Genomic DNA, 25734 nt, shown 5'->3' on the forward strand with positions numbered 1-25734 from the left:
GATACACCAGTAAACCTGTTGTCAGTCGTGGGAAAAATTCTAGAATCCATTGTCAAAGATTTTATAGCAGAGCACTTAGAAAACAGTGGCAGGATCGGACAGAGTTAGCATGGATTTATGAAGGGGAAATCATGCTTGACAAATCTACTAGAATTCTTCAAGGATGTAACTAGTAGAATTGATGAAGGGGAGCCAGTGGATGTGGTGTATTTGGACTTTCAGAAGGCTTTTGACAAAGTCCCGCGTAAAATATTAGCATGTAAAATTAAAGCGCATGTGATCGGGGGGGTAGTGTATTGAGGTGGGTCGAAAACTGGTTGGCAGACAGGAAACAACGAGTCGGAATTAACGGGTCTTTTTCACATTGGCAGCCAGTGACTCGTGGGGTGCCATAGGAATCGGTGATGGGACCCCAGCTATTCACAATATATATCAATAATTTAGATGAGCGAACAAAATGTCACATCTCCAAATTTACAGATGATACCAAGTTGGGTGGGAGGGTGAGCTGTGAGGAGGATGCAGAGATGCTTCAGTGTGATTTGGACAAGTTGAGTGAGTGGGCAAATGAATGGCAGATGCAGTATAATTTGGATAAATGTGAGGTTATCCACTTTGGTAGCAAAAACAAGAAGGCAGACTATTATCTGAATGGCCATAAATTAGGCGAGGGGAATGTGCAACGAGACCTGGGTGTCCGCGTACACCATTTGCTGAAGATAAGTTTGCAGGTGCAGCAGGCGGTAAAGAAGGCTAATGGTATGCTGGCCTTCATTGCGAGAGGTTTTGAGTACAGGAGCAGGGAAGTCTTGCTGCAATTATACAGGGCCTTGGTGAGGCCGCACCTCGAATATTGTGTGCAGTTTTTGTCTCCTTAGCTGAAGAAGGATGTTCTAGCTATAGAGGGAGTGCAGCGAACGTTTACCAGGCTGATTCCTGGGATGGCAGGACTGAAGTACGAGGAGAGTTTGAATTGGTTAGGATTGTATTCACTGGAGGTCAGAAGAAGGATCTCACAGAAACTTATAAAATTCTAACCGGACTGGACAGGGTAGATGCAGGAAAGATGTTCCCGATGGTGGGTGTGTCCAGAACGAGGGTTCACAATCTGAGGATACGGGGTAGACCATTTAGGACAGAGATTAGAAGAAATATCTTCACCAAGATAGTGGTCGACCTATGGAATTCGTCACCACAGTAAGTAGTTGAGTCCAAAACATTGTGTGGTTTCAAGAAGCAGTTAGACATAGAAATTAGGGCGAAGAGGATCAGAGGAAATGGGGGCGGGATTAGGCTATTGAGTTGGATGATCAGCCATGATTATAATGAATGGTGGAACAGGCTTGAAGGGTCGAATGGCCTCCTCCTGCTCCTAATTTTTCTATGTTTCTAAATAGCAGAATCATAAATCAGGTCCCATCAACTGTGACCTGCAAACTGGCAAATGCTGCAAGTGGTCTCAGTGACAAGCGCCAACAAGGCCAACCTCAAGAGTGTTGCCAAAATTCCACCAACACATCTCCTGTCCCACCAGGGGCGCCAACACTCCCGACCACTGCTACTCAAAAATCAAGGGCGCCCACCGTTCCATCCCCGACCACACTTTGGAAAATAAGACCATAAGACGGTGCTCCTTCTCTCGGCATACAAACAGAAACTTAAGCAGGAGAATCCGGTTAAGAAGGTGGTGCAATGCTGGCCCGAGGAAACAGAAGAGCACCTACATGACTGCTTGGAGTCAGTGGACTGGGCCATATTTAAGAACTCAGCGACCAACCTAAACGAGTATGCCATCACCGTCACAGACTTCATCAGCAAATGTGTGGACGACTGCGTGCCAAAGAAAGTAACACATAATTCCTAACCAGAAATCATGGCTTAATCGGGAGAGTGACTCCCTATTACAGTCCAGGTCTGAGGCATTCAAGTCAGGTGACCCTGACCGATACAGGAAATCCAGCAGGAAAACCTCTGCAAAGTCATCCGGGATGACTATCCGGGACAATATCAGTCCAAGCTAGAGTCACAGACTAGCGTTACGGACTCTTGTCGGTTGTGACAAGGCTTAAACAATCTAATGGGCTGCCAAGCAAAGCCAAGTAGAATCTCCAGCAGCAGTGCACCCCTCTCCGATTAACTCAATGCATTCTATGCTCGTTTCAAGCAGGAAGCCATCAATCCGCTGTCGACTGCCCCAGTAGCCCTGGCACACCCATACCCACTGTCACAGCTTCCGAAGTCAAATTGGCCTTCCTGAAAGTGAAACCTTGGAAGGCGACGGTCCGGATGGGGTCCCTGGTCGTGCACTCTGAGCCTGCGTGGACCAGACGGCAGATGTGTTCGCGAACATCTTCAATCTCTCCCTACTCCGTTCCGAGGTCCCCACCTGCTTCAAGAAGACCACCATCATACTGGTGCCAGAGAAGAACTAGGCAAAGTGCCTCAATGACTACCGTCCGCTGGCCCTTACATCGATCGTAATGAAGTGCTTCCAGAGGTTGGTCATGAGGCACATCAACTCCATACTTCCAGAATGCCTAGATTCATTGCAATTCGCATACCGCTACAACCGGTCCACAGCAGATGCCATCTCCCTGGCCCTACACTCATCCCTGGAGCATCTTGACAACAAAGACTCCTACATGAGACTCCTATTTATTGACTACAGCTCCGCCTTCAACACCATAATCTCAGCCAAGCTCATATCAAAGCTGCTCACTCTACAACTGGATCCTGACCCATAGACCACCGCAATCAGTAAGGATAAACAACAACACCCCTTCCACAATTGTCCTCAATACCGGGGCCCCACAAGGCCGCGTACTGAGCCGCTTATGTACTCCCTATACACATATGACTGCGTGGCAAAATTTGGCTCCAACTCCATCTACAGGTTTGCTGACGACACGACCGTAGTGGGTTGGATCTCGAACAATGATAAGTCAGAATACAGGAGGGAGATAGAGAACCTAGTGGAGTGGTGTAACGACAACAATTGCTCCCTAAATTTCAGCAAAACTAAAGAGCTGGTCACTGACTTCAAGAAGCGAAGTGTTGTACACGCCCCTGTCTCCATCAATAGAACATAGAACAATACAGCGCAGTACAGGCCCTTTCGGCCCACGATGTTGCACCGAAACAAAAGCCATCTAACCTACACTATACCATTATCATCCATATGTTTATCCAATAAACTTTTAAATGCCCTCAATGTTGGCGAGTTCACTACTGTAGCAGGTAGGGCATTCCACGGCCTCACTACTGGTGTGGAGGTGGAGATGGTTGACAGCTTCAAATTCCTACGTGTGCACATCACCAACAAAGGAACAACATTGGCTATTCTCCAGTCCTCTGCGACCTCACCTGTCACCAGGGAGGATAAAAAGATTTCTGTCACGATCCCAGCAATTTCCTCCTTTGTCTCCCTCAGTATTCTGGGGTAGATCCCATCAGGCCCTGGGAACTTATCTACATTAATGTTTTTCTTTTAAAAAAAATGTTTTTAATTGGGTTTTGTTGTCCATAGCACAATATAAATACGCACAGAATGAAGCGCCTTTTACAAGGGGAGGGAGGGGGATGCACCTGGGTGGTGCCCCTAATGCTATTTACATTTTGGTAATTTTTTGTTGTTTATTTACATGAGTTCTGACTTTGAACCATTTCTTCTTCTCGTTCTTTTGTTCTCCTTCTGTCTTGCTGTATTTATTATGGCCGTTGTGTTCCCCTGTGTTTCCTTTCCCGCTTGTGTCCCCCTCTCTTTTCTCCCTCCTTGTTCTCCTCCATTGTTTTCTCCCCCCTCTCCCTTCCCCTCCCCCTCTTTCCCTGCTGCCCCCTTCTCTCTTGCTGGGTTTGGTTGTGCTTTCTTGTTCCCACGGGTCTTCCCCTTTCCCCTCTTTCCTATTGCATCTTGGCTACCTTATCTTAGTCTCTGGTAACTTAGTTTGTTGCTCTTATTAGCCTTAGTTTTATTATCTCTAATTCTGTCACCTTTGCTCACGAGTCGCCAGGTATCTTTCTGATACCGCCACGTGGTTCAAGTTCAAGTTATGATTAATAATGCAACACACCGCTTAGTAAGAATTAAATCAACGGTCATTTATTATATACAGCAATTAATACTTATACAATAATGCTACTTCTAGACTAATACCTACAACTAACAGGCCAATACTTAACTTTAGGAATGGCCCACCAGGTCAGGGAAACGAATGGTTTTTCCGAATTGGTCCTGAGCCCGTGGGATTCAAAGGCTGATAAAGGTCGATGGTTAGGAGTGTCTATTGGGTAGCGATCGCTGGAGTCAAACTTACTGTTTCTTTGTCGAAGGTTCTTGCGAAGGTTGCGAGCAGGAAGAGAAGGGTCGATCTGAACTTGGCCCCTATTTTTATAGTTCCCAGGGGCTTCCCGCCTCTCGGGGCAGACCTTGACCCTGGTTCCAAGTGATTGGACTTGGTCCCAATCACTCGATTCGATATGCTCCAATAATGGAGCATTCCTTGATCGGGGGGTGGTTGCCCACCTTTCTTTGTGTTAGCCTCTCTTGGTGCCGAGCGGTCTGGAGTAGCTTTACAAATGTTAATGTATAACAATTGTTCCCGGGGATGGCTGTTTACTATGCAGATGGCTGGATTGTTGTGATGTTAATGGCTGCATGATTTGATCTGCCTGGCTTCCCCCAGAGGCGAATACACTGTTTTACCTGCAGCCATCCGTTTGAGTCCTGTTGGCTGATTTTCCCATCAGCCTCTGCCATTCGCCATTTTGGATCGGGATTTGACCAATTTAATCGGGAAGCAGCCATTTTACGTGGCTACAAGTTGCTGGCCACAAACAGGTCCCGGAAGTTTCCTCTAGTTCCATGCATAGATTCCCACCCCTGTCCTTGAGTGGGCCAACTCTTTGCCTGGCTACCCTCTTGCTTTTTATATACGTGTAAAAAACCTTGGGATTTTCCTTAATCCTGTTTGCCAAAGACTTTTCATGACCCCTATCAGCCCTCCTAACTCCTTGCTTAAATTCCTTCCTACTTTCCTTATATTCCTCACGGGCTTCATCTGTTTCCAACCTTCTAGCCCTTACAAATGCTTCCTTCTTTTAGACTGGGCTCACAATATCCCCCATTATCCAAGGTTCAAAAAACTTGCCATACTTATCCTTCTTCCTCACAGGCACATGCCGGTCCTGAATTCCTATAAACTGACATTTGAAAGCCTCTAACATGCCAGATGTTGATTTAGCTTCAAACATCTGCCCCAGGTCGGTGGGGCAGGAGCAGGCTGACACACTGGGCCTACCAGGACAGTGCTTTTTGTGGATTTTGGGAAGTAGGTAAAAGCAGGCTGTCCAGGGTTGGGAGACAGTGGGCGCGATTCTCCACCCTCACGCCAAAGTGGCCGCGCCGTCGTGAACGCCGTCAAGGTTCACGATGGCGCGGAACGGTCCTGGTCCCGACCGATTCAGGCCCTGACAATGGGCCAGTATCGGGGCCGCGTCATCTACCTGCGCCAGGCCTTGTCGCCCGCGTAAAAGCAACACCGAATAGATGACGCGGCCGGCGCCGCATAACGGACATCATCCGCGCATGCGCGGGTTGGCCGGCGCCAACCCGCGCATGCGTGGTTGCTGTCCTGTCCAAATCCGCCCCGCAAGAAGATGGGGGACGGATCTTGCAGGGCCGCGGAAGGAAGGAGGTCCTCCTTCAGAGAGGACGGCCTGACGATCGGTGGGCACCGACCGCGGGCCACCCCACATTGCAGGTGAAGCCCGGTGCAGGATCCCCCCTCGCCCCCCCACAGGCCGCCCCCCAACGTTCACGCACCGCCCACGACTGCAGCGACCAGGTGTGGACGGCGCCGGGGGGAACCTGCCGTTTTGGCCTGGCCACTCGGCCCATCTGGGCCTCAGAATCGCGGGGGTGCTGCAGAATCGCCATTTTGGGTGTCTCCGGCAATTCTCCGGCCTGCGGCCCGCAAAACTCAACCGGCCCGTTCCCGCCGCTTGGGAGAATCGCGGGAGGGCGTCGGACCGGCATCCCCGGAAATTTTGGCAGCCCAGTCGATTCTCCCAACCGGCGTGGGAGTGGAGAATCGCGCCCTATGAGTTTGGAAGCCGTAGTGGGAAGGCATCCGGAAGAAATGAGGTCGCTAATGTCGTTGGAGATAATGGCTTGATGTTCAATGGTCTGGTCATGCTCCAGGGGGAGGTGGGAGGAACTATCTGTGAGGCAGAGGTCAGTACGCCAGACGACAACAGGTTGGGGTTGGACCTGACTGAGTGAAGAGCGGAAAATTCAGAAGCAGAGAGGTTGGAATGGGTGAGTGGGGCAGAAAAATTAAGATGGCCAATGTCCCGTTGACAGTTCGCAATGAGAAGATTGAGGGCAGGTAATTGTCCCGGTGGGGGTGTCCAATTTGAGGCAGAATGTTGGAGGCACATGAAAGGATCTGTGGAACGGTGGGAGGACTCTTGCCCAAAGAAGTGGGCACGGAGACGAAGGAGACGGAAGAAGAGTTCAGCATCATGTCGAGCCCGGAATTCATTGAGGTGGGACGTAAGGGTACAAAGCTGAGTCCTTTGCTGAGAGCAGCACACTCAGTCTCAGAGACGGGAAGGTTGGAGGGTATGGTGAACACGCGGGAAGGGCTAGGGCTAGAAGAAATGGGGTACAAGGGATTGGGACTGGTGGAGAGCCTAGGGTGGGCAGTGGTGTTGATAAGTTGTTGAAGCTGTCTTTTACCTTTTATTTCTTTACGTCTTTCTTTACATATATATATCCCCCCATTCTCCTTATCTTTTCCCCCCATTTGCTTCTCCCTTCCCCCTACATCTGTCACAGCTTATCCTCTGATTTTAGTTTCTCTGCTGTTTGGCCTATCACACCTTTTATTCTCTCTGGGGACTGGCATTCGCACTCTTTCCCTTGGTTTCTGTGGCTATGGCTCATCTTTCATTCCCTCACCCCACAGTATAAATATCTCCCATTTTCAATGCCTTTTAGCTTTGACAAAGGGTCATCTGGACTCAAAACGTTAGCTCTTTTCTCTCCCTACAGCTGCTGTTAGACCTGCTGAGATTTTCCAGCATTTTCTCTTTTCTTCTCGTCCTGTGTGAGTCTGGTGTGGATGAGGGCCTCCCTGGTTCTCCCGGCATGCCATCCTTTGCCGCTTGCCTGTCCTCCATCCTCTGGCTCCTCCTGTGGCTCCTGCCCAGGCTCGTCGGAGGGGGAGGAGGAGACAGATCAGGAGGGGCTGGAGGACAAGGCCACATGTCCTTCCTCTTCCTCCAGCATATCGCCCTGCTGCTGTGCCAGAGTGTTGAGGGCCCAGTAGAGTACCACAAAGCAGGAGACCCTCTGGGGGGGGGTGTACTGCAGGGCACCACCAGAGCGGTTCAGGCATCGGATCCGGTCCGATGCACTGCTCAATGACAGCACAGGAGGCAACATTGGCCTGATTATATTGGATCTCTGCCTCAGTCTCCGGCCTGCACAATGGCATCATCAGCCAGGACCTCAGCAGGTATCATTTGTCCCCCAAGAGCCAACCGTCATCCCGGGGTGGTCTTCGAAGATGTCCCAGGATGTACCTGTCGTGAACGCTCCCTGGGTAGCGGGCACTCACATGCATGATATGAAGGTGGTGGTTGCACATTCAGGGAGTGGAACCCCTTCTTATTAATAGAGAGCACTATTTGATGCCCCGGTGCGCGCAAGGCAACATGCATGCCACCTATTGCCCCCTGGACATGGAGCATTCTGTTGATGGCGGAGAATCCTACAGCCCTGGTGGGCTTGGTCCAAGTTGAAGGTGATGTAGTTGGACACCCAGCATACAGGGCATCCGTGACCTCTGGAACGATCTGTTTGCTTAAAAGTTCAGGACTGCGGTGACCTTCATGGCCTCCTCCTCCACCGTGTGCCATATCCGCGAGGTCATAGCACAGATACCGCAGTGCCTCTTTGTTGAGACGCAGTCTCCAATGGCACATGCTGTCTTGTCATCTCATCGAAAGACTAATGATGCCTGTACATCTTGGGCATTCACTGGCCTCCCCCTCTAGGCTCCTCCTCGGCCTGATGGGTGGCCGGGCCTTCAGGGTGTGCGGCGGCTCATGGCGTGCCACATTCAGCCAGCGTCATTGTTGCTGCTGCCTTCTCCAGTGTCTGGCTGCCACCAGCAATGCGAGGGATCCACATCAGCAAACATTTTTTAATCTGGAAGGAATTGAAGCAGGAGAGACACTGACAGTCCGTTGGGGATTCCACCCTAGGCCCCTCAACTCACACAGGCCCCATCCCACCCTTACCATGGCTTTCCCACCTTCTCTGACTGCCATCCAGCGAGCCAGTTGTGCTGGAATGCCTTGCTCCGCACACTCACCCCCGGTCACATCAAGAGCCCCTAGACCCCAGACCTCTGCTGGTAACATTAAGGAGGACGTGTTCTGGTGCCCTCCCTGATCCACATATTTACCCTTTGGTCACAAGAGAATCCCCAGCACTGAAGGCTTGCTCTTTATTGTTTGATTGTTGGCAATTGCCTCTATGATGTTGATGGTCCTCGAGTTCAGGCACAGTTTTCAGGCTTCAAAGTTTTGTTGAGATGTTCAAGGTTACAAAACATAAACAATTTGGGGAGCAAACTCCCCAACACACAACTGTACAGTTAGTAGTCGGGTAATTCCCAAGCGACCGCTGCGTCCGACTTCAATCTGGCTAATGAAATTGAAATGAATGCAAATTAGGGTTAATGATATGCTTGCCACTTTTGGGCGAGATCCGGAACTTGTCATCGGGAGCGGGTCAGGTGAATTCAATCTCGATTTTGGCCCTTCCCTCTATTTATCCGCCCTGCCCACATTGAATGGCGGCCATTGTGTTGTAATTATCTGAAAGGGTGGAGGAAACAGATTAAATGTAAGATTTCAAAAGGGAATTGGAGAAATACTTTCAGAGCAAAAATTGGCAAGGCTCTGGTGGAAGGGCAGGGAATGGGGCTAATTCTTTCAAAGAGCTGGCAGAGGTATAATATGCTAAATGGTCTCTTTGGGCTGGATTGTTTTCTGATCACACTGTGTTAGCTTGTGGATAAACCTTGGCAGTAAAGTACCAGCTGAGTTGGTGTTTACTTTTGCCTGTGAGTCAAAAAATTGTTTGTTCAAGCCCTACTCCAGGATTCGATATGTAATCTCAGTCTGACATTGCAATGTGATAGTGACAGGCTTCGATTTTGGCCAAGGTTCAATTATTCAGATGAAACCACTTGTTCCAGCGACAAAGCAATAAAAGCAGTGAATCCCCTAATGTGTTAAAGAAAAGAAAGACTTCAATTTATCTGGCGTTCTTCAAGACCTCAGAGCATCCCAGCGTTTCACAATCAATTAAGTACCCGTGAAGTCTCGGTATGCAATGTAGGAAACACAGCAACCAATCTGCACAGCAAGATCCCATAATGAGCAGAGATAATCCGTTTTTGTGATGCTGGTTGAGGGATAAACAATGCCCAGAATCCTGGGAAGAACTTCCTTACTCATCTTCAAATAGTGGTGTGGGATGTTGTACGTCATTTATCATTTGGCCAAAATTCCTTTCTCGACTAACATTGCCAAAAACCAAATTAACCAGCCTTTAATCTCTTTGGATCTTGGTGTACACAAAAATACTGTCAGGATTGCTTACATGGTCAATCGTCCTTCAAATCTATTTGTTACGTGTGAAGTTCCTGAAATATGTGACAAAATTTCTTCTGCAAAGTCTTTTAATAAATCTGATGGATGCTGCCATACGCTGTAAAATGAATTCATTTCTTCACCCTTTCTTCCCAACAGGTTCTTTCCATTTGAACATGTCAACTTACTCACGGCTTCTTTCAGATATTGTCCACTTGTTGGATCAGTTTGATCCTCAAAATAACAGCACCGATCACTTCATAAGCGAAATTGCTGAAAAATATCAGGTGAGAGAAGAAGTTCTCGCAGTGAACTGATTTCGACAGCAAAACATGAGTGCATTTCAGAAGGAGACTGCAGAGCTTCAAGCTACCCTTAACCAAATATTATGTTCCCACTCAGTTGAGAAAATTGTCGTCTTCCTTCACTAAAATGCTAATACTGAGTCTTCGTTAATGGAGATGTCACTGTCTGCAGTTTCAAATATGCAATTTTGTTTAATTTTATTTTTGCAAATACATTGCCAATGAATTAATTTTTAATTTATGCTAAATTTCACTCAATTGATTAGTTTCTGTAGAAAATGTAAACATATATTGAAAGACACCCCTTTTCTTTAATTTCTTCTGCTCAGCTGGTAGCATCCTCACCCCGAGTCAAAATGTTGTGGGAGTTTGCAGCACTCCAGGGAGATAAGCAAAATAACATAAGTGCTGCTATGCTATACTCAGGGAGCCCCGCACTGTTGGAGGTGCTATATTTCAGATGAGCCCTGCTACTCCTGTCGTGAACTGTGGTGGACAATTAAATGACTAACTGGAGGAAGAGGCTCCACAAATATCCCCATCTTCAATGATGGGGGAGCCCAGGCTGAAGCATTAGCAACCATCATTAGCCAGAGTTACTGGGTGGATGAGGCATCTTGACCTATGGTCTTCAGGATCACAGATGCAAGTCTTCAGCCAATTTGATTCACTCCACATTATCTCAAGAAACAGCTGAAGGCACTGAATACGAAAAAGGCTATATCCTGACAAGATTCCGGCACTGCTGAAAGGCTCCAGAACTAGCCACACCCCTAACCAAGCTGTTCCAGTCCAACTATACAGGACAATGTTGTTATGGCACCGTGGTCTTCTGCACAATCAATTCTAGCCCCACTTGACCCAGAGTCGCAACACAGTTGAAATTAACTCTTAATTTAAAGAAAACCTTAAGTCTTTGGCTGCCTAATAACTACAATCACCAGGTTTGTAAATTTAAATAGAATTAACATATTATTAACTAACGAGAATTAAATAGGCAGTAAATACAACTGGTTAAATATTATCTCCCCCCACCCATTTAACCTGCTCCAACCTCTGCACACACAAGACAGACAAACACAGACCGGAAAGAGGGGTGTAAAAATAATACTAAAAGTAAAAGGATAAGCGTCTCTGTTTCAGACGGATGTCTTCCAGTTAGATCTTTCTTCAGTAGAGGCCTCCAGTTGTAAGACTTTGTTTTCAGTCTGTAATTGTTTTCACTGCAGACCCATTAGGGTCTCAAGACTTATCTGCAGACTCAGAGACAGGAGGCAGGAAACATTTGGGAGAAAGAGAGAGAGTGCAACACAAAATTTCTCCTCTCCACATCCAGGAGCTTTCTGCTGGGTTCTCTGAAAACACCTCATCTGGCAGGACCTAATTGCTGTCTGTTTCTAGGCAGAATACAGTCCTTGGCCAATCCATTGGTAACCAGCCAACCAATCAAACCAAATTCCTCCAATCTGTCGGGTGCCTTAAATCTGAATTCTTCTGTACAAAATCTAAATCTTTGCAGCACAGTGTACTATTTTGCAACTTTTGAGTTCCTCACTTCTCCTGCTCGACTTAAAGGTATGTCTCCATTAATGATCCATGGACCAAAACGATAACATCAAAGTAAACAAAATAAGAAATAAAGAAATCAACAGGATAAGCCCTTTCAATATGGGAAATTGCCCAGGTATATTCTGCTTATGAAATGGACAAATCCAATCAGGCCAATTACTGCCCCATCAATCTACTCTCGATCATCAGCAAGTGTTGACAAGTGCCATTGACAATGCTACCAAGCAACACTTTTACAGCTCATTCAGTTTTGGTTCCACTAGGGCCACTCAGTACCTGATTTCATTACAGCCTTGATCCAAACATGGACAAAACAGCTCAACCCCAGAGTTGAGGTGAGAGTGACTGCTGTTACGCAAGGGAGATATTAGGAAATTGGGTCCAGATATGGGATCGAAGATGTAGCGGATAATTTAGGGCTTAAACAGACTGAGGAAAAAAAACTGCTCGCATGGAGTCAGAGGGATATGCCCACACCTGGCATGAGTTACATTGTAAGCAGAGTCTAATGGCCTCTTTGTCCGTAAATGGAGGTTAGTTGCATATCAATAACATGGCTCTGTTCTTTTGTATAAACGGGAGTGGGCACTTAAACACCAAGATAAGAATGATGGGTTCAAGTCTGGAAACCCCAGGAGAGTACCTTTGTTTGAGGGGCTGGGGAGAGCTTAGAGAGAGAAAGAATCCTGGGCAGGATTCTCCGTCCGCCGCACCCATTTTCTGGTGCTGTGCGCCCCCACAGGCAGCGGGATCCTCTCTCCCAGCAGCCAGCCAATGGGGTTTCCCATTGTGGGCACCCCCACGCCATCGGGAAATCCGCAGGCGTGAGTGCGCTGCCGGCGAAATGGCGGATCTCACCAACGGAGAATCCAGCCCCCTGTTTTGAACATGTACAGGTAAAAGGCTTTGGAAAGCGACCGAGAGAGGACATGAAAGTTGCCACTGAGGCAGGCTTTGGAAAAGGTTTCTGAAAGAATTATCGTAACAGAAGAAAAATTGCTTCGTAAAGCCATTTGCCTTTACCTACCTGTGTAAGTGGAATCAGAGCTGCATGTTCATTTAAAGTGCTGTTTAATGGGAATTTGTGTGTTAAAGTTAAGAAACTACATATTATCTATTATTGTTAGGGTTGAAGTTTAAAAGTTTCAATTTAATTTTTCTTTTGTTTTAATAAAAAGTTTGTTAATAAAATAACCAAGCCCTATTTCTTATGACATCACTCCTGGAACAAATCAATCTCTCCGCCTTAAAACTTAAAAAGTTGTGGCTTTGGTCCAGTATCTTACCCACTGCTCAAAGATGACGAGGTGTCTGTAACACTGCCCTTGACATCAGGAAGCATTTGATTGAGTGTGATATCAAGGAACCCTAGCAAAACTGGAATCAATGGGAATCAGGGGGGGAACTCTCCACTGATTAGTGTTATACCTGGCACAAAGGGCATTGCTTGTGATTATTGGAGGTCAATCATCTCAGTCACAGAACATCACTGCAACCTTTCCTCAGGGTAGTGTCCTAGGTCCAACCATTTTCAGCTGCTTCATCAATAACCTTCTCTCCATCATAAGTTCAAAAGCAAGGATGTTCGCTGATGACTGCACAATGTTGGACACCATTTACAACTCACAGGTACTGCAGCAGTCCATGTCCACATGCAGCAAGACCTGGACAATATTCAGGGTTGTGCTGATAAGTAGCAAGTACCTTTCGTGCCACACAAGGATCATTTCCAACAGGAGAGAATCTTATAATCTCCCCTTGATATCTATGGCAGTGCCAACGCTGAATCTCCCACCATCAATATCCTGGAGGTTACCATTGACTAGAAACTGAACTGGGTCAAGCATATAAATAGAAGAGCAGGTCAGAGGCTGGAATTCTGTGGCAGAACGCACCTCCTGGCTCACCAATGCCTGTCCACCATCTACAAAGAAGAAGTCAGGTGTGTAAAGGAATACTCTCCAATTGCTTGGATGGTGACAGCCCCAACAACACTCAAGAAGCTCAACACCGTTCAGGAGACAGAGTCCCGCTTGACTGGCACCCCATACACCACCTTTAAACATCCCTTCATCACCAACGCACAGTGGCAACAGTGTGTGTCACATACAAGATGCATTGCAGGAACTTGTCAAGCCTTCTTCAAGAGGGCCACTCTTTGCCCATTCATCATCTGAAGCTGTCCTTCAAAGACTGCTGACTCACATCCTGGTCACCACATTGATGCCCAGTCCTTCATTCGCATGCTTCATTCACCTCAGCACACAGCTAAGGTTAGGAGTGCTCTACTCTGGCAAAATGCGCTTGCCAACTGTCTAAGGGAATGTATTTGCTTTCTCTTTTTAAAAAAAATATATTTTTATTCTTCTTTTTCACATTTTCTCCCAAATTTGCACCCACCAACAATAAACAATAATCAGTAACGAATATAATGTCAATCCCCATATCAATAACAACGATCCCATCCTCCCACCAAACCCCAAACATTAGCCCGCATGTTAACATAAATTAATGACAAAAAGGAATTAGGGATCACCCATAGTCACCATTAACGTACACAGGCCCCCCCCCCGCTCCCCATCAAATGTTCGATGTTATCCAGTTCTTGAAAGTGCTTAATGAATAATGCCCATGAATTGTAGAACCCCTCCATCCTTCCCCTCAGTTCAAACCTAACCTTCTCAAGCGTCAAGAATTCCAGCAGGTCTCCCCGCCACGCCAGGGCACAGGGTGGAGAGGTTGCTCTCCATCCCATCAGGTTCCGCCTTCAGGCGATCAACGAGGCGAAGGCTACAACATCTTCCTCCATACCCCTTTCCAACCCCGGCTGGTCCAACACCCCGAATATGGCCTTCTGAGGGCTTGGGTCCAGTTTCACGTGCACCACTTTAGAGATTACCCTAAAATCCTCCTTCCAGTAATCCTCCAGCTTTGGACAGGACCAAAACATACGAACGTGATTTGCGGGGGGCCCCCCGCAACGTTCACACACATCTTCTACCTCTTCAAAGAATCGGCTCATCCTCGCCCATGTGAGGTGTGCTCTATATACCACCTTCAGCTGTATCAGCCCCAACCTCGCGCACGTGGTGAAGGCGTTCACTCTCCGGAGCACCTCACAACAGAACCCCTCCTCCATACCCTCTCCCAACTCTTTCTCCCACTTTGCTTTGATCCCTTCCAGTGGTGCCTTCTCCTCTTCCAAAATAGTTCCGTAAACTGCCGACACTACCCCCTTCTCCAGTCCCCCTGTCGTCAGCACCTCCTCCAACAATGTGGAGGCCGGCTCCACTGGGAAGCTCTGTATCTCCTTTCTGGCAAAATCTAGAACCTGCATGTATCTAAACATTTCCCCCTGCTCCAGACCATACTTCGCTTCCAGCTCCTTCAATCCTGCAAAACAACCCCCAAGAAACAAATCTTAATCCCCTTCTCTCATTTCCGAAAATTTCCATCCCACTTCCCTGGCTCAAATCTGTGGTTCCCCGGAATCGGCATTTCCCATGAACCTGCACCCAACCCAAAGTGTTGGCGAAACTGCCTCCAAATTCTCAATGAAGCTATTATTACCGGACTCCCTGAGTATTTCCCCGGAGCCATCGGGAGCGGCGCTGTTGCTAGTGCCTTCAATCCCGGCCCCCTGCACAAACTCTCCTCCATTCTGACTCACTGGGAATCAACCCCTCTGACCCAGCTCCGCACCTTCTCCACTTTCGCCGCCCAGTAATAATACATCAGGTTCGGAAGCCCCAAACCTCCTGGCTGCCTTCCCCTCTGGAGCAGCACCTTTCTAACTCTGGCCACCTTATGTATTTGCTTTCTCAGTCGACCAATGGTACTTGTACATCATGGCAGTTGTTGATTTTGGAGGTCTGTGCATCAAAGGTTAAATGCTGAGCAGCAATCATTGGCACTCACACTCATAAGTGGTGCTTGAGTTGGTATAATTACGTGAATAGTCAGGTATGTCAATTATTGAGTTACAGCTGAATGGGTTACTGAGCACTGACATGTTTTTCCATTAGCCCTGCCCTTGTCAACACCCTGCCTCCAGAGGCTCCACGCCCCCAGATTTTAGTAGAATCATCAGTCTGCGATGACTGCCCACCCACTCATCACACTGCTCCAGGCTTCCATTCCCTCAGTGAGGCCCTTCCAAGAATCCTATGATCCCACAGCAGAAGACAACCTCAGGAATGGTGCTTTTCACACTTAGTCCTCATCCCCTTCCCCCCAACCAGGTTGCCCGAGTCGACTCCCCAGTCTCCCCCAAATCAAATCCAGATCTCCCCCGACTAGAGTACTTTCAATACTTAGAATCCCTGCAGTGCAGAAGGAGGCCATATGGCCCATTGAGTCTGCACCGATGAAAGAGCACTTTACTCATGTCCACTCCACCATCCACTCCACCCTATCCCCGTAACCCCATAACTTAACTGCACATCCACGGACACGGAGGGACAATTTATCATGGCCAATCCACCTAACCCGCACATCTTTGGACTGTGGGAGGAAACTGGAGCACCCAGAGGAAACCCACGGAGACACGGGGCAAAGAAACTCCACACCAACAGTCACCCAAGGATGGAATTGAACACGGTCTCTGGTGCTGTGGGGCAGCAGTGCTAACCACTGTGCCACAGTGCCAGGGCACTGAACAAGAGACTGGTGCTGATGAAACTGTACCCAGGCAAGGAGTGCAGTAGGGAGGGGAGAAGAGTGATGGTAAAGAAAAAGAGAAAATTGTTAAGTGACTGATGAGCACATTTTTTCTATATATTTGATTACGATTTCTCAATCTGTGAAGTGCTGAGGCCCCTTTAAAAATATGTCGATTGATGATTCCTTGAACATGAGGGGCCAAGATAACCTTTATTTTAAATTAAAAATAGATTCTTCTTATAACATCACCATAAGCATGCACTGTAAATTGTATTTGCTGATAGATTATTGCAAGTGCTGTGAATGTTGAAGGTCAGGCAAAACTGCAAATGTGCTCTTGTGAATTAGGCTGCTCTGAATTAAATACAATTTATTTCCTTTCCCCTCCTTGATTATAGCTTATTCTTTCCTCAAATGGAGAAAACTTGCACGTTCATGGGCACAGTGGCACAGTGGTTAGCACTGCTGCCTCACAGTGCCAAGGACCCGAGTTCAATTCTGGCCTTGAGTGACTGTCTGTGTGGAGTTTGCACTTTCTCCCCATGCCTGCGTGGGTTTCCACCCACAGTCCAAAGATGAGCATGTTAAGTGAATTGGCCATGTTAAATTGCCCTTTGGTGTCAAGGATGTACAGGTTAGATTACAGGGGTGTGTGACCTGGTTAGGGTGTTCTTTCAGAGGGTCAATGCAGACTCAATGGGCCGAATGGCCCCTCTCTGCACTGTAGGTATTCTATGGTCCATATAGGGAATTCCTCAGGGCAATTCAAAATGTTTCACAGGCAATGACCTACTTTATTCAAATCTAGTTTAGCAGCTAGTTTGCTCACGAGGTCCCATAAATAGTAATGAGATTTTAGAATGGTAGAATAACACAACATAGAAGGAAGTCATTTGACCCGTCAAGTCTGTGGCATCTCTTTCTAGTTAGTCTCACTCTCCCACTGTTTTCCCATATCCTGCAATATTTGCTCCTTCAAGTGATATAGGTTATCTCGGTCGAACTCCATCTGCCACTTCTCAGCCCAGCTCTGCATCCTGTCAAGGTCCAGTTGTAACCTGCACTAATCGACACTATCTACAACTCCACCAACCTTTGTGTCATCGGCAAACTTACTAACCCACCCTTCCACTTCCTCATCCAAGTCATTTATAAAAAACACAAAGAGCAGAGGTCCCAGAACAAATCCTTGCGGGACACCATTGGTCACCGACCTCCAGGCGGAATACTTTCCATCCACTACCACTCTCTGCCTTCTTTCAGCCAGCCAATTCTCTATCCAGACAGCCAATTTCCCTGTAAACCATGCCCCCTAACTTTCTGAATGAATCTTCCATGGTGAACCTTATCAAATGCCTTACTGAAATCCATATACACCACATCCACTACCCGACCTTCATCAATATGCCTCGTCACATCCTCAAAGAATTCAATGAGGCTTGTGAGGCATGACCTGCCCCTCACAAAGCCATGCTGACTATCTTTAATCAAACTATGTTTTTCTAAATAATCATAAATCCTATCTCTCAGAAACCTTTCCAATATTTTGCTCACCAAAGGCGTAAGACTGATTGGTCTGTAATTCCCAGGGATTTCCCTATTCCCTTTCTTGAACAGGGAACAACATTCGCCTCCCTCTATCATCCGGTACTACTCCAGTGGAGAGTGGGGACGCAAAGATCATCGCCAACGGCACAGCAATCTCCTCCCTCGCTTCCCATAGTAACCTTGGGTATATCCCATCAGGCCCAGGGGACTTTTCAAAATTTCCAGCACATCTTCTTTCTTAATATCAACCTATTTGAGCCTATTAACCTGGTTCACAGTGTTCTCACTAGCAACAAGGTCCCTCTCTCTAGTGAACACTGAAGCAAAACATTCATTTAGGGCCTCCCCTACTTCCTCAGACTCTAGGTACAAGTTCCCTCCACTATTCCTGATCGGCCCTACTCTCACTCTGATCATCCTCTTATTTCTCACATAAGTGTAGAACGCCTTGAGGTTTTCTTTAATCCTTCCCGCCAGGGCTTTTTCATGCACCCCTTGTAGCTCGCCTAAGTCCATTTTTGAGTTCCTTCCTGGCTACCTTGTAACCCTCTAGAGCCGTGCCAGATCCTTGCTTCCTCAACCTTACATAAGTTTCCTTCTTCCCCTTGACTAGAAGCTCCACTTCTCTTGTCACCCAAGGCTCCTTCACCTTACCGTTCCTTCCTTGTCTCAGTGGGACAAAACTATCCAGCACTCACAGCAAGTGCTCCTTGAACAACCCCCACATTACTATTGTGCATTTCCCCGAGAACAACTGTTCCCAATTTATGCTCCTCAACTCCTGTCTAATAGCAGTATAATTTCCCCTCCCCCAATTAAATACCTTCCCATACTGCCTGTTCCTAACCCTCTCTATGTCTATGGTAAAGGTCAAGGAGTTGTGGTTACTGTCACCGAAATGCTCTCCCACCGAGACATCAGACACCTGGCCTGGTTCGTTGTCAAGCACCAAATCCTATATAGCCTCCTCCTTAATCGGCCTATCTACATATTGAGTCAGGAATCCTTCCTGTACACACCTGACAAAATCTGCTCCATCCCAACCATTTGCACTAAGGAGGTTCCAGTCAATATTAGGGAAGTTGAAGTCACCCATGACAACAGCTCTGTTACTTCTGCACCGTTCCGTCTGCACCGTTCCAAGATCTGCTGCCCAATCCATTCCTCCATCTCCCTGCTGCTATTGGGCGGTTTTTAGAAAACTCCCAATAAAGTGACTGCTCCTTTCTTGTTTCTGGCTTCCACCCATACTGACTCAGTAGACAAATCCTCCTCGACTACTAGTTCTCGGGGATGAGAAAATATCAGCCATGATTGAATGGCGGACAGACTCGATGGGCAGAGTGGCCTAATTCTGCTTCTATGTCTTATGGTCTTATGGACTACCTCCTTTTCTGCAGCTGTGATGCACTCCTTAATTAACAGTGCCACTCCCCCTCCTCTTTTATCTCCCTCCATATTCTTCTTAAAACATCTAAACTCCGGAACATCTAACAACCATTCCTGTCCCTGTGAAATCCATGTCTCCACAATGGCCATAACATCGTAGTTCCAAGTACTGATCCATGCTCTAAGTTCATCTCCCTTATTCCTGACACTCTTTGCATTGAAACAGACACACATTAACCCATTCCACTGAGTGCAAATTTGCCCTATCAACTGTCTATCCTTCCTCACAGACTCACTGCATACTATTTCTGCCTGTTCAACAGCTACCCTATCCTCTGATCCGTAGCTCTGGTTCTCATATGGTCATAAGGATGCTTTACAGCAAGGTTATTAATTCACCCGTTCTCATTACACAAAACTAAATCCAAAATAGCCCGATCCCCAATTGGATCCTCAGTGTACTATTCCAGAAACCTATCTCATACACATTCTAAGAATTTCTCCTCCACAGCATTAGTGCTGATTTGGTTAACCCAGAATGTGTATAAATTGAAATCACCATTATTACTGTATTACCCATGTTAAATGCATCTCTAATTTCCTCATTTACACCATGCCGAACATTATCATTACAGTTTGGTGGCTTATAAACAACTTCCATCAATCTCTGCCTGACCCTTGCTGTTTCTTAGCTCTACCCAAACTGATTCTACATCTTGATCCTACGATCTAAGATCCTCTCTTCCCAATGCACTGACCTCGTCTTTTATTACCCCGCCTCCTTTTCCCTTTTACCTATCCTTCCTAAATGCTGAATATCCTTGGATATTCAATTTCCAATCTAGGCCACCCTATAGCCATATCTCCGTAATGGCAATTAAAACTTACCAATTTGCTTCAGTTTGTGTATTCAAATCATCGGCCTTTTTGCGAATGTGAATGTGCATTCAAACTCTGCTTTTTAAATTTTATTCTCTGAGACTTCCGTTGGCGGCCATGGAGTAGGAGGTCACACATTTGGTAGCTCCCGCTTATGACAAAATGTTTGGACTTTCTCTCCCATTTGTTTCGGAATTTCACTGGATAAATCGGTGGAGAGTGAGACTGTGAGGAGAAATCCCCCACCAGTGTATGGAGCATCGGACTCGAAGTGGCCTTGTAAGGAGACATAGTCAAGCAAGAAAGACGCGTGCAGGACCGCAGTGCTGGAAAGCGTGGCGGAGGTGCAGGAGCCTGGGGTGGTGGCACAGTGGTCGACGGTACAGCTGGTGAAGTTCTTTGAGGAGAGTTTCGCCAAGCTAAAGAAAGATACGCTGGACCCGATTAAGGCATCGATTGATTGGGTGGAACAGGGTTTAGAAACCCACGACCGGGCGATTAGAAGGTGGAGGAAAAGGTGTCCGAACACAAGGACTATCTAACCGCTTTGGAGGCCGAGGTGGGGCTCATGAAGGACAACCAGAAAAGGTTGCATGAGAAGCTGGAGGACTTGGAGAACAAGTCCAGGAGACAGGCCTCCCTGAGAGCAGTGAGGGATCAGACACGAGGGCATATGTGGCAAGTATGCTGGAAAAGTTGATGGGAGATGGGGCATTTACGCAACCTTTGGAAGTGGACAGAGTGCATAGAGCTCTTGCAAGGAAGCCGTGAGCGAATGAACCGCCGAGGGCGATGGTGGTGCGAATGCACCAATTACTGGACAAGGAACAGATTTTGCGGTGGGCCAAGCAGGTACGGAGCTGTAAGTGGGAGAACTGTGAGTTGCGCATCTAACAGGACCTGGGCGCAGAACTGGCCAGAAGGCGAGCCGAATTTAATAGGGCAAAATTGTCCCACTTCAAGAAGGGGGAGAAGTTTGGGATGTTGTATCCAGCGCGTCTTTGTGTCACGCTTGAGGGCCAGGAACTTTATTTTGAATCACAAGACAAAGAGATGAACTTTATCAAGGACAAAAGGAAATTAGCAGGGGATTAGGGTCACTGAACTGCGGGGGAGGGCATTGCGGTGGTGATTTGGTCAAAATCGCTTCTGTATTGTTTTGAATATGCAGTGCTCTTTGTAACAAAGGGTTGTTTTTTGTTTCTTGTTCTTTTTTTTCTTCCTTTGGTTGCTTTTGCCCTTTCCTTTTTTCTTTGGTTTTCATTGTGATAAGATGTTTGAGCAGCTGCTCAGAAATGTAAAGCTAACTCTGTTCCATTGGAAGTTGGGTGGAGGGATTTTTTCTATTGTTTGTTTACTGGGGACTGTGTTGCTTTGAATATGTATGTAATATGTATGTCCAAGCGGGGGGTGAGGAGGGAGAACAATAGGGAGATAGGATGTCTGGTACCATGGGCGGGAGCTACCAGGCTAGCTAGGTTAGCTAGCTCACTGAAGCGCAGTGGGGGGTGAGCAGGTGATAAGTTTGATATGGGCGGTTGGGTTTCTGGTGGCTGTTACTAGGGGGGAGGGAGGGGTGGGGGGAGCTGCTCTGCTGACAGGGGGAAAACTGTTGCTAGGGGACAAAGGGGAGGTCGAGGACGGCGGATGCCCGAGGGCGGGCCCAAGGAGGCAAGGGACGCGAGCTGGCAGTTAGCCTAAGAAGGGTGATGGCTAATCGGCGGGGGTGGGGGGGGGGGGGGGGGACTCCCCCAATATGGCTGATTACTTGGAACGTCAGAGGGTTAAATGGGCCGGCTAGAGGGCTCACATGTTCGCGCTTCTGAGGGGACTGAAGGCAGACGTGGCAATGTTACAAGAGACACATCTAAAGGTTATAGACCAAACCAGATTGAGGAAGGGGTGGGTCGGCCAGGTATTTCATTCAGGGCTGGGCTCTAAGACCAAGGGGGTCACGATCCTGATTAACAAACGGGTGGCATTTGAGGCAGGGAGAATCATGTCAGACGCGGGGGGCAGGTACATAATGGTGAGTGGGAAGCTTGAGGGGATGCGGGTGGTACTCGTGAATGTATATGCACCAAACTGGGATGATGTGGAATTTATGAGGCGGGTGTTAGGTAAGAACCCGGACCTAGAGCCACATAATCTGATCATGGGGGGAGATTTCAATACAGTCATTGATCCAGGATTGGACTGGTCAAAATCTAAGACAGGGAGGGTGCCAGCCGTAGCGAAGGAATTAAAGGGGTTTACGGAGCAGATGGGGGGAGTAGACCCATGGAGGTTCAGCCGGCCAAGAGTGAAGGAGTTTTCTTTTTTCTCCCATGACCACAAAGTATATTCTCAGATCGACTTTTTTATCCTGAGCAGGGCTCTACTGCCAGGGGTGGTAGATACCGAGTACTCGGCAATCGCGGTGTGGGATTATGCCCCACATTGGGTGGATCTACGGACTAGTATGGAGAGAGGGCAGCGCCTGTTATGGAGGTTGGATGTGGGACTATTAGCAGATGAGGGTGTGTGTGTAGTCCATCCAGAACTATTTGGAAATAAATGATACGGGGGAAGTTTCGGCAGCAACAGTATGGGAAGCTCTGAAGGCAGTGGTTAGAGGGGAGTTAATTTCGATACGGGCCCATAGGGAAAAGGTGGAATGAGCAGAGAGGGATGGGTTGGTTGGGGAGATACTCCAGGTGGATAGAAGATATTCGGAAGCCCCAGATACAGGGCTACTGAAGGAGCGGTGGAGATACAGGTGGAGTTTGGGCTGTTATCTACAGGGAAGGCAGTGGAACAACTGGGGAAGGCAAGGGGAGCAGGGAAGCGGTGTATGAGTATGGGGAAAAGGCCAGTAGAATGCTAGCACACCAGCTGAGGAAAAGGGAAGCGACCAGGGAGATAGAGAGAGTAAAGAACAGAGGTGGGAATGCGGTCCTGGACCCAGTGGGGATGAATGAGATGTTTAAGGACTTTTATGGCAAGTTATATGAGTCGGATCCCCAGGTGGGGATGAAGAGGATGAGGCAGTTCTTGGGTCAGCTGAGGTTCCCGAGGGTGGAGGAAGAACTGGTGGAAGGGGTGGGAATGCTAATTAAAATTGAGGAAATAATGGAGGGGCTGGAGATCATGCAGTCGGGCAAGGCCTGGGGGCCGGACAACTACCCGGTGGAATTCTACAAGCAGTTTTCGTAGATATTGGGCCCACTGCTGGTGAGGACATTTAATGAGGCAAGGGAGAGGGGGAGTCCTTCCCCCAACAATGTCACAAGCCTCGATCTCATTGATTCTGAAGCGGGAGCAATGCGGATCATACAGGCCGATCTCTCTATTGAATGTGGACGCAAAACTACTGGCTAAGATATTGGCCTCAAGGATAGAGGACTGTGTCCCAGGAGTGATAGGGGAAGACCAGACGGGTTTTCTAAAGGGCAGGCAACTCACGGCCAATGTTAGAAGGCTCTTAAATGTTATTATGATGCCCTCAGAGGTGGGGGGAGATGGAGGTGGTGGTTGCAATGGATGTGGAAAAGGCCTTTTATCGGGTGGAGTGGAATTATTTGTGGGAAGTGTTAGGAAGGTTCGGGTTTGGTCAGGGCATCATTGATTGGGTGCGGTTACTGTATCAGGCACCATTAGCAAGTGTGCGTACGAATCGGCGGATGTCAGAATATTTTGAACTGCACCGAGGCACAAGGCAAGGGTGTACCCTCTCCCCGCTGTTGTTTTCTCTGGCCACAGAGACATTGGCTGAGCAAGGCGCCGACAGCCCAGCCTACAATGGAGCAGCTGCTACAGTCCATGCAGGAGGGCTTTTTAGCTCTGAAGCGCGATAATTTGGAACCGCTCCAGAAGTCGATGGACTGATTGGAAAAAAGGCTAGATGATCAAGCTGATAGGCTCCAGGAGCTGGAGAAGACGGTGGAGGAGCAGGCTGACTTTCAAACGGTGGCAGACATGGATATTCGGAGGTTGAGGGATTAGCAAAACATGCTCCTGGAAAGACTGGAGAACCTGGACAACAGATCTCGCCAGCACGATGTAAGAATTGTTGGCCTCCCGGAGGGGGCTGAGGGACTGGATGCTACCCCGTATGTGGAGGGTATGTTCCAGAAGCTGCTGGGGAATGAGGTGTTCCCTCGCCCGCCGGTGGTGGACAGGGCACACAGAGTGCAGGTGAGGCAGCCGCGACGAGGGGGTCCCGCACGAGCCATGGTGGTCCGGTTCCACAAGTACCTGGACAAGGAGCGGGTTCTGCAATGGGCCAAGAGCACACGAAGCTGTACCTGGGACAATAGCACCCTGCGTGTTTACCAAGACCTGAGCACTGAGGTGGCCAGGAGGAGGGGAGGCTACAGGCAGGTGAAAGAGATTTTGTACAAGAACAAGGTGAAATTCGGGCTTCTTTTTCCGGCGTGTCTGTGAGTTACGTATGAGAGTCAGCACCACTATTCGAGGAACCCGAAGAGCGATAGACTTTGTTAAGAAGCAAGAGCTGAGGACTCTTGGATTCATGGACGAACTTTTAAGTCTATTTCGTTTCTCTCTTGCTTTGAGAGATGCCCGCACGTTTGGGTCCGTTCTTTTCGCTTTTTCGACCTTTTTAGGTTGATGTATTTTGGTTGCGATGTGTTTTCCTTGTTCTTTTTTGTGGTTTCCATGAATATTTCCTTTTTGGGTTTCTTGTTTGGTTGGAGTTTTGGTAGGGGGAAAATAAAAAAGAAAATAGTTAAAAAGGTGCGGTTATGACAGGGGTTTCAGGGGAATTTTTTGCAATCTTTTTCTGTGTGTGGAGGGGAAGGGCTGAGAGTGCCTGGTACTTCTTATCTCTATTTGTTTGATCTAAATTGCACCATTGTTGGGGATGTCTCTGACTTGTATAGAGTATTTGTTTAAGCAGGGCTGGTTTGGGGAAGTGTTATGGATGGGCCGGGTGGGGGGGGGGAGAGCCAGGGAACACTGGGTGAGAGATCTATTTATTGACGGGAGCTTCCCCCGCTTGAAGGATTTGGAGGAGAAATTTCAACTGCCAGCAGGGAATGGGTTTAGATATCTGCAGGTACGGGATTTTCTGAGAAGGCAGGTTCCGACCTTTCCGCTCCTGCCACCACGAGGGATACAGGACAGGGTAGTTTCCAGAACATGAGTGGGAGAGGGAAGCTATCAGATATCCTACAAAGAAATTATGGAATCGGAGGTAACTCTGGTGGAGGTGCTAAAGGGCAAATGGGAAGACGAGCTGGGGGGAGAGATAGAGGTGGGTCTGTGGGCGGATGCCTTAAGCAGGGTCAACACATCCTCATCATGTGCCAGGCTTAGCCTGATACAATTTAAGATAATCCACTGGGCACACATGACGGTGGCCCGATGAGTACGTTTTTTGGGGTAGAGGACAAGTGTGCGAGGTGCGCGAGAGGTCCAGCAAATCCCACAGGTTTTGGGCATGCCCGAGGCTTGGAGGATTTTGGCAGGGTTTTGCTAAGGCAATGTCCACGGTATTTACAACACGGGTGGTGCTGAGTCCAGAGGTGGCGATCTTTGGAGTGTCGGAAGAGCCGGGAGTCCAGGGAGCGAAAGAGGCTGACGTTTTGGCCTTTGCCTCCCTGGTAGCCCGGAGAAGGATTCTGTTAATGTGGAGGGACTCGAAGCCCCCGAAAGTAGAGACCTGGGTTAGTGACATGGCTGGGTTTCTCAGTCTCGAGAAAATAAAGTT

At 48.0% G+C, this 25734-nt stretch overlaps 1 protein-coding gene across 2 annotated transcripts in view; it reads left to right on the top strand.

The window, feature by feature from the left end:
• The window catches only part of cfap99 (cilia and flagella associated protein 99), a 366971-nt gene that overhangs the window by 32948 nt on the left and 308289 nt on the right, over positions 1-25734 (top strand). The window contains exon 2 of one of the 2 annotated variants that reach the window (XM_072515683.1): positions 9829-9956. In XM_072515683.1, coding sequence (XP_072371784.1) covers positions 9846-9956 — 111 coding nt within the window. In that variant the 5' untranslated portion in view covers positions 9829-9845. Of the gene's footprint in view, positions 1-9828; positions 9957-25734 lie in introns of those variants that run through there. The other variant, XM_072515684.1, reaches the window with a different exon arrangement.

This window comes from Scyliorhinus torazame, chromosome 9 (assembly GCF_047496885.1).
Source record: "Scyliorhinus torazame isolate Kashiwa2021f chromosome 9, sScyTor2.1, whole genome shotgun sequence".
Classification (NCBI taxonomy): Eukaryota; Metazoa; Chordata; class Chondrichthyes; order Carcharhiniformes; family Scyliorhinidae; genus Scyliorhinus; species Scyliorhinus torazame.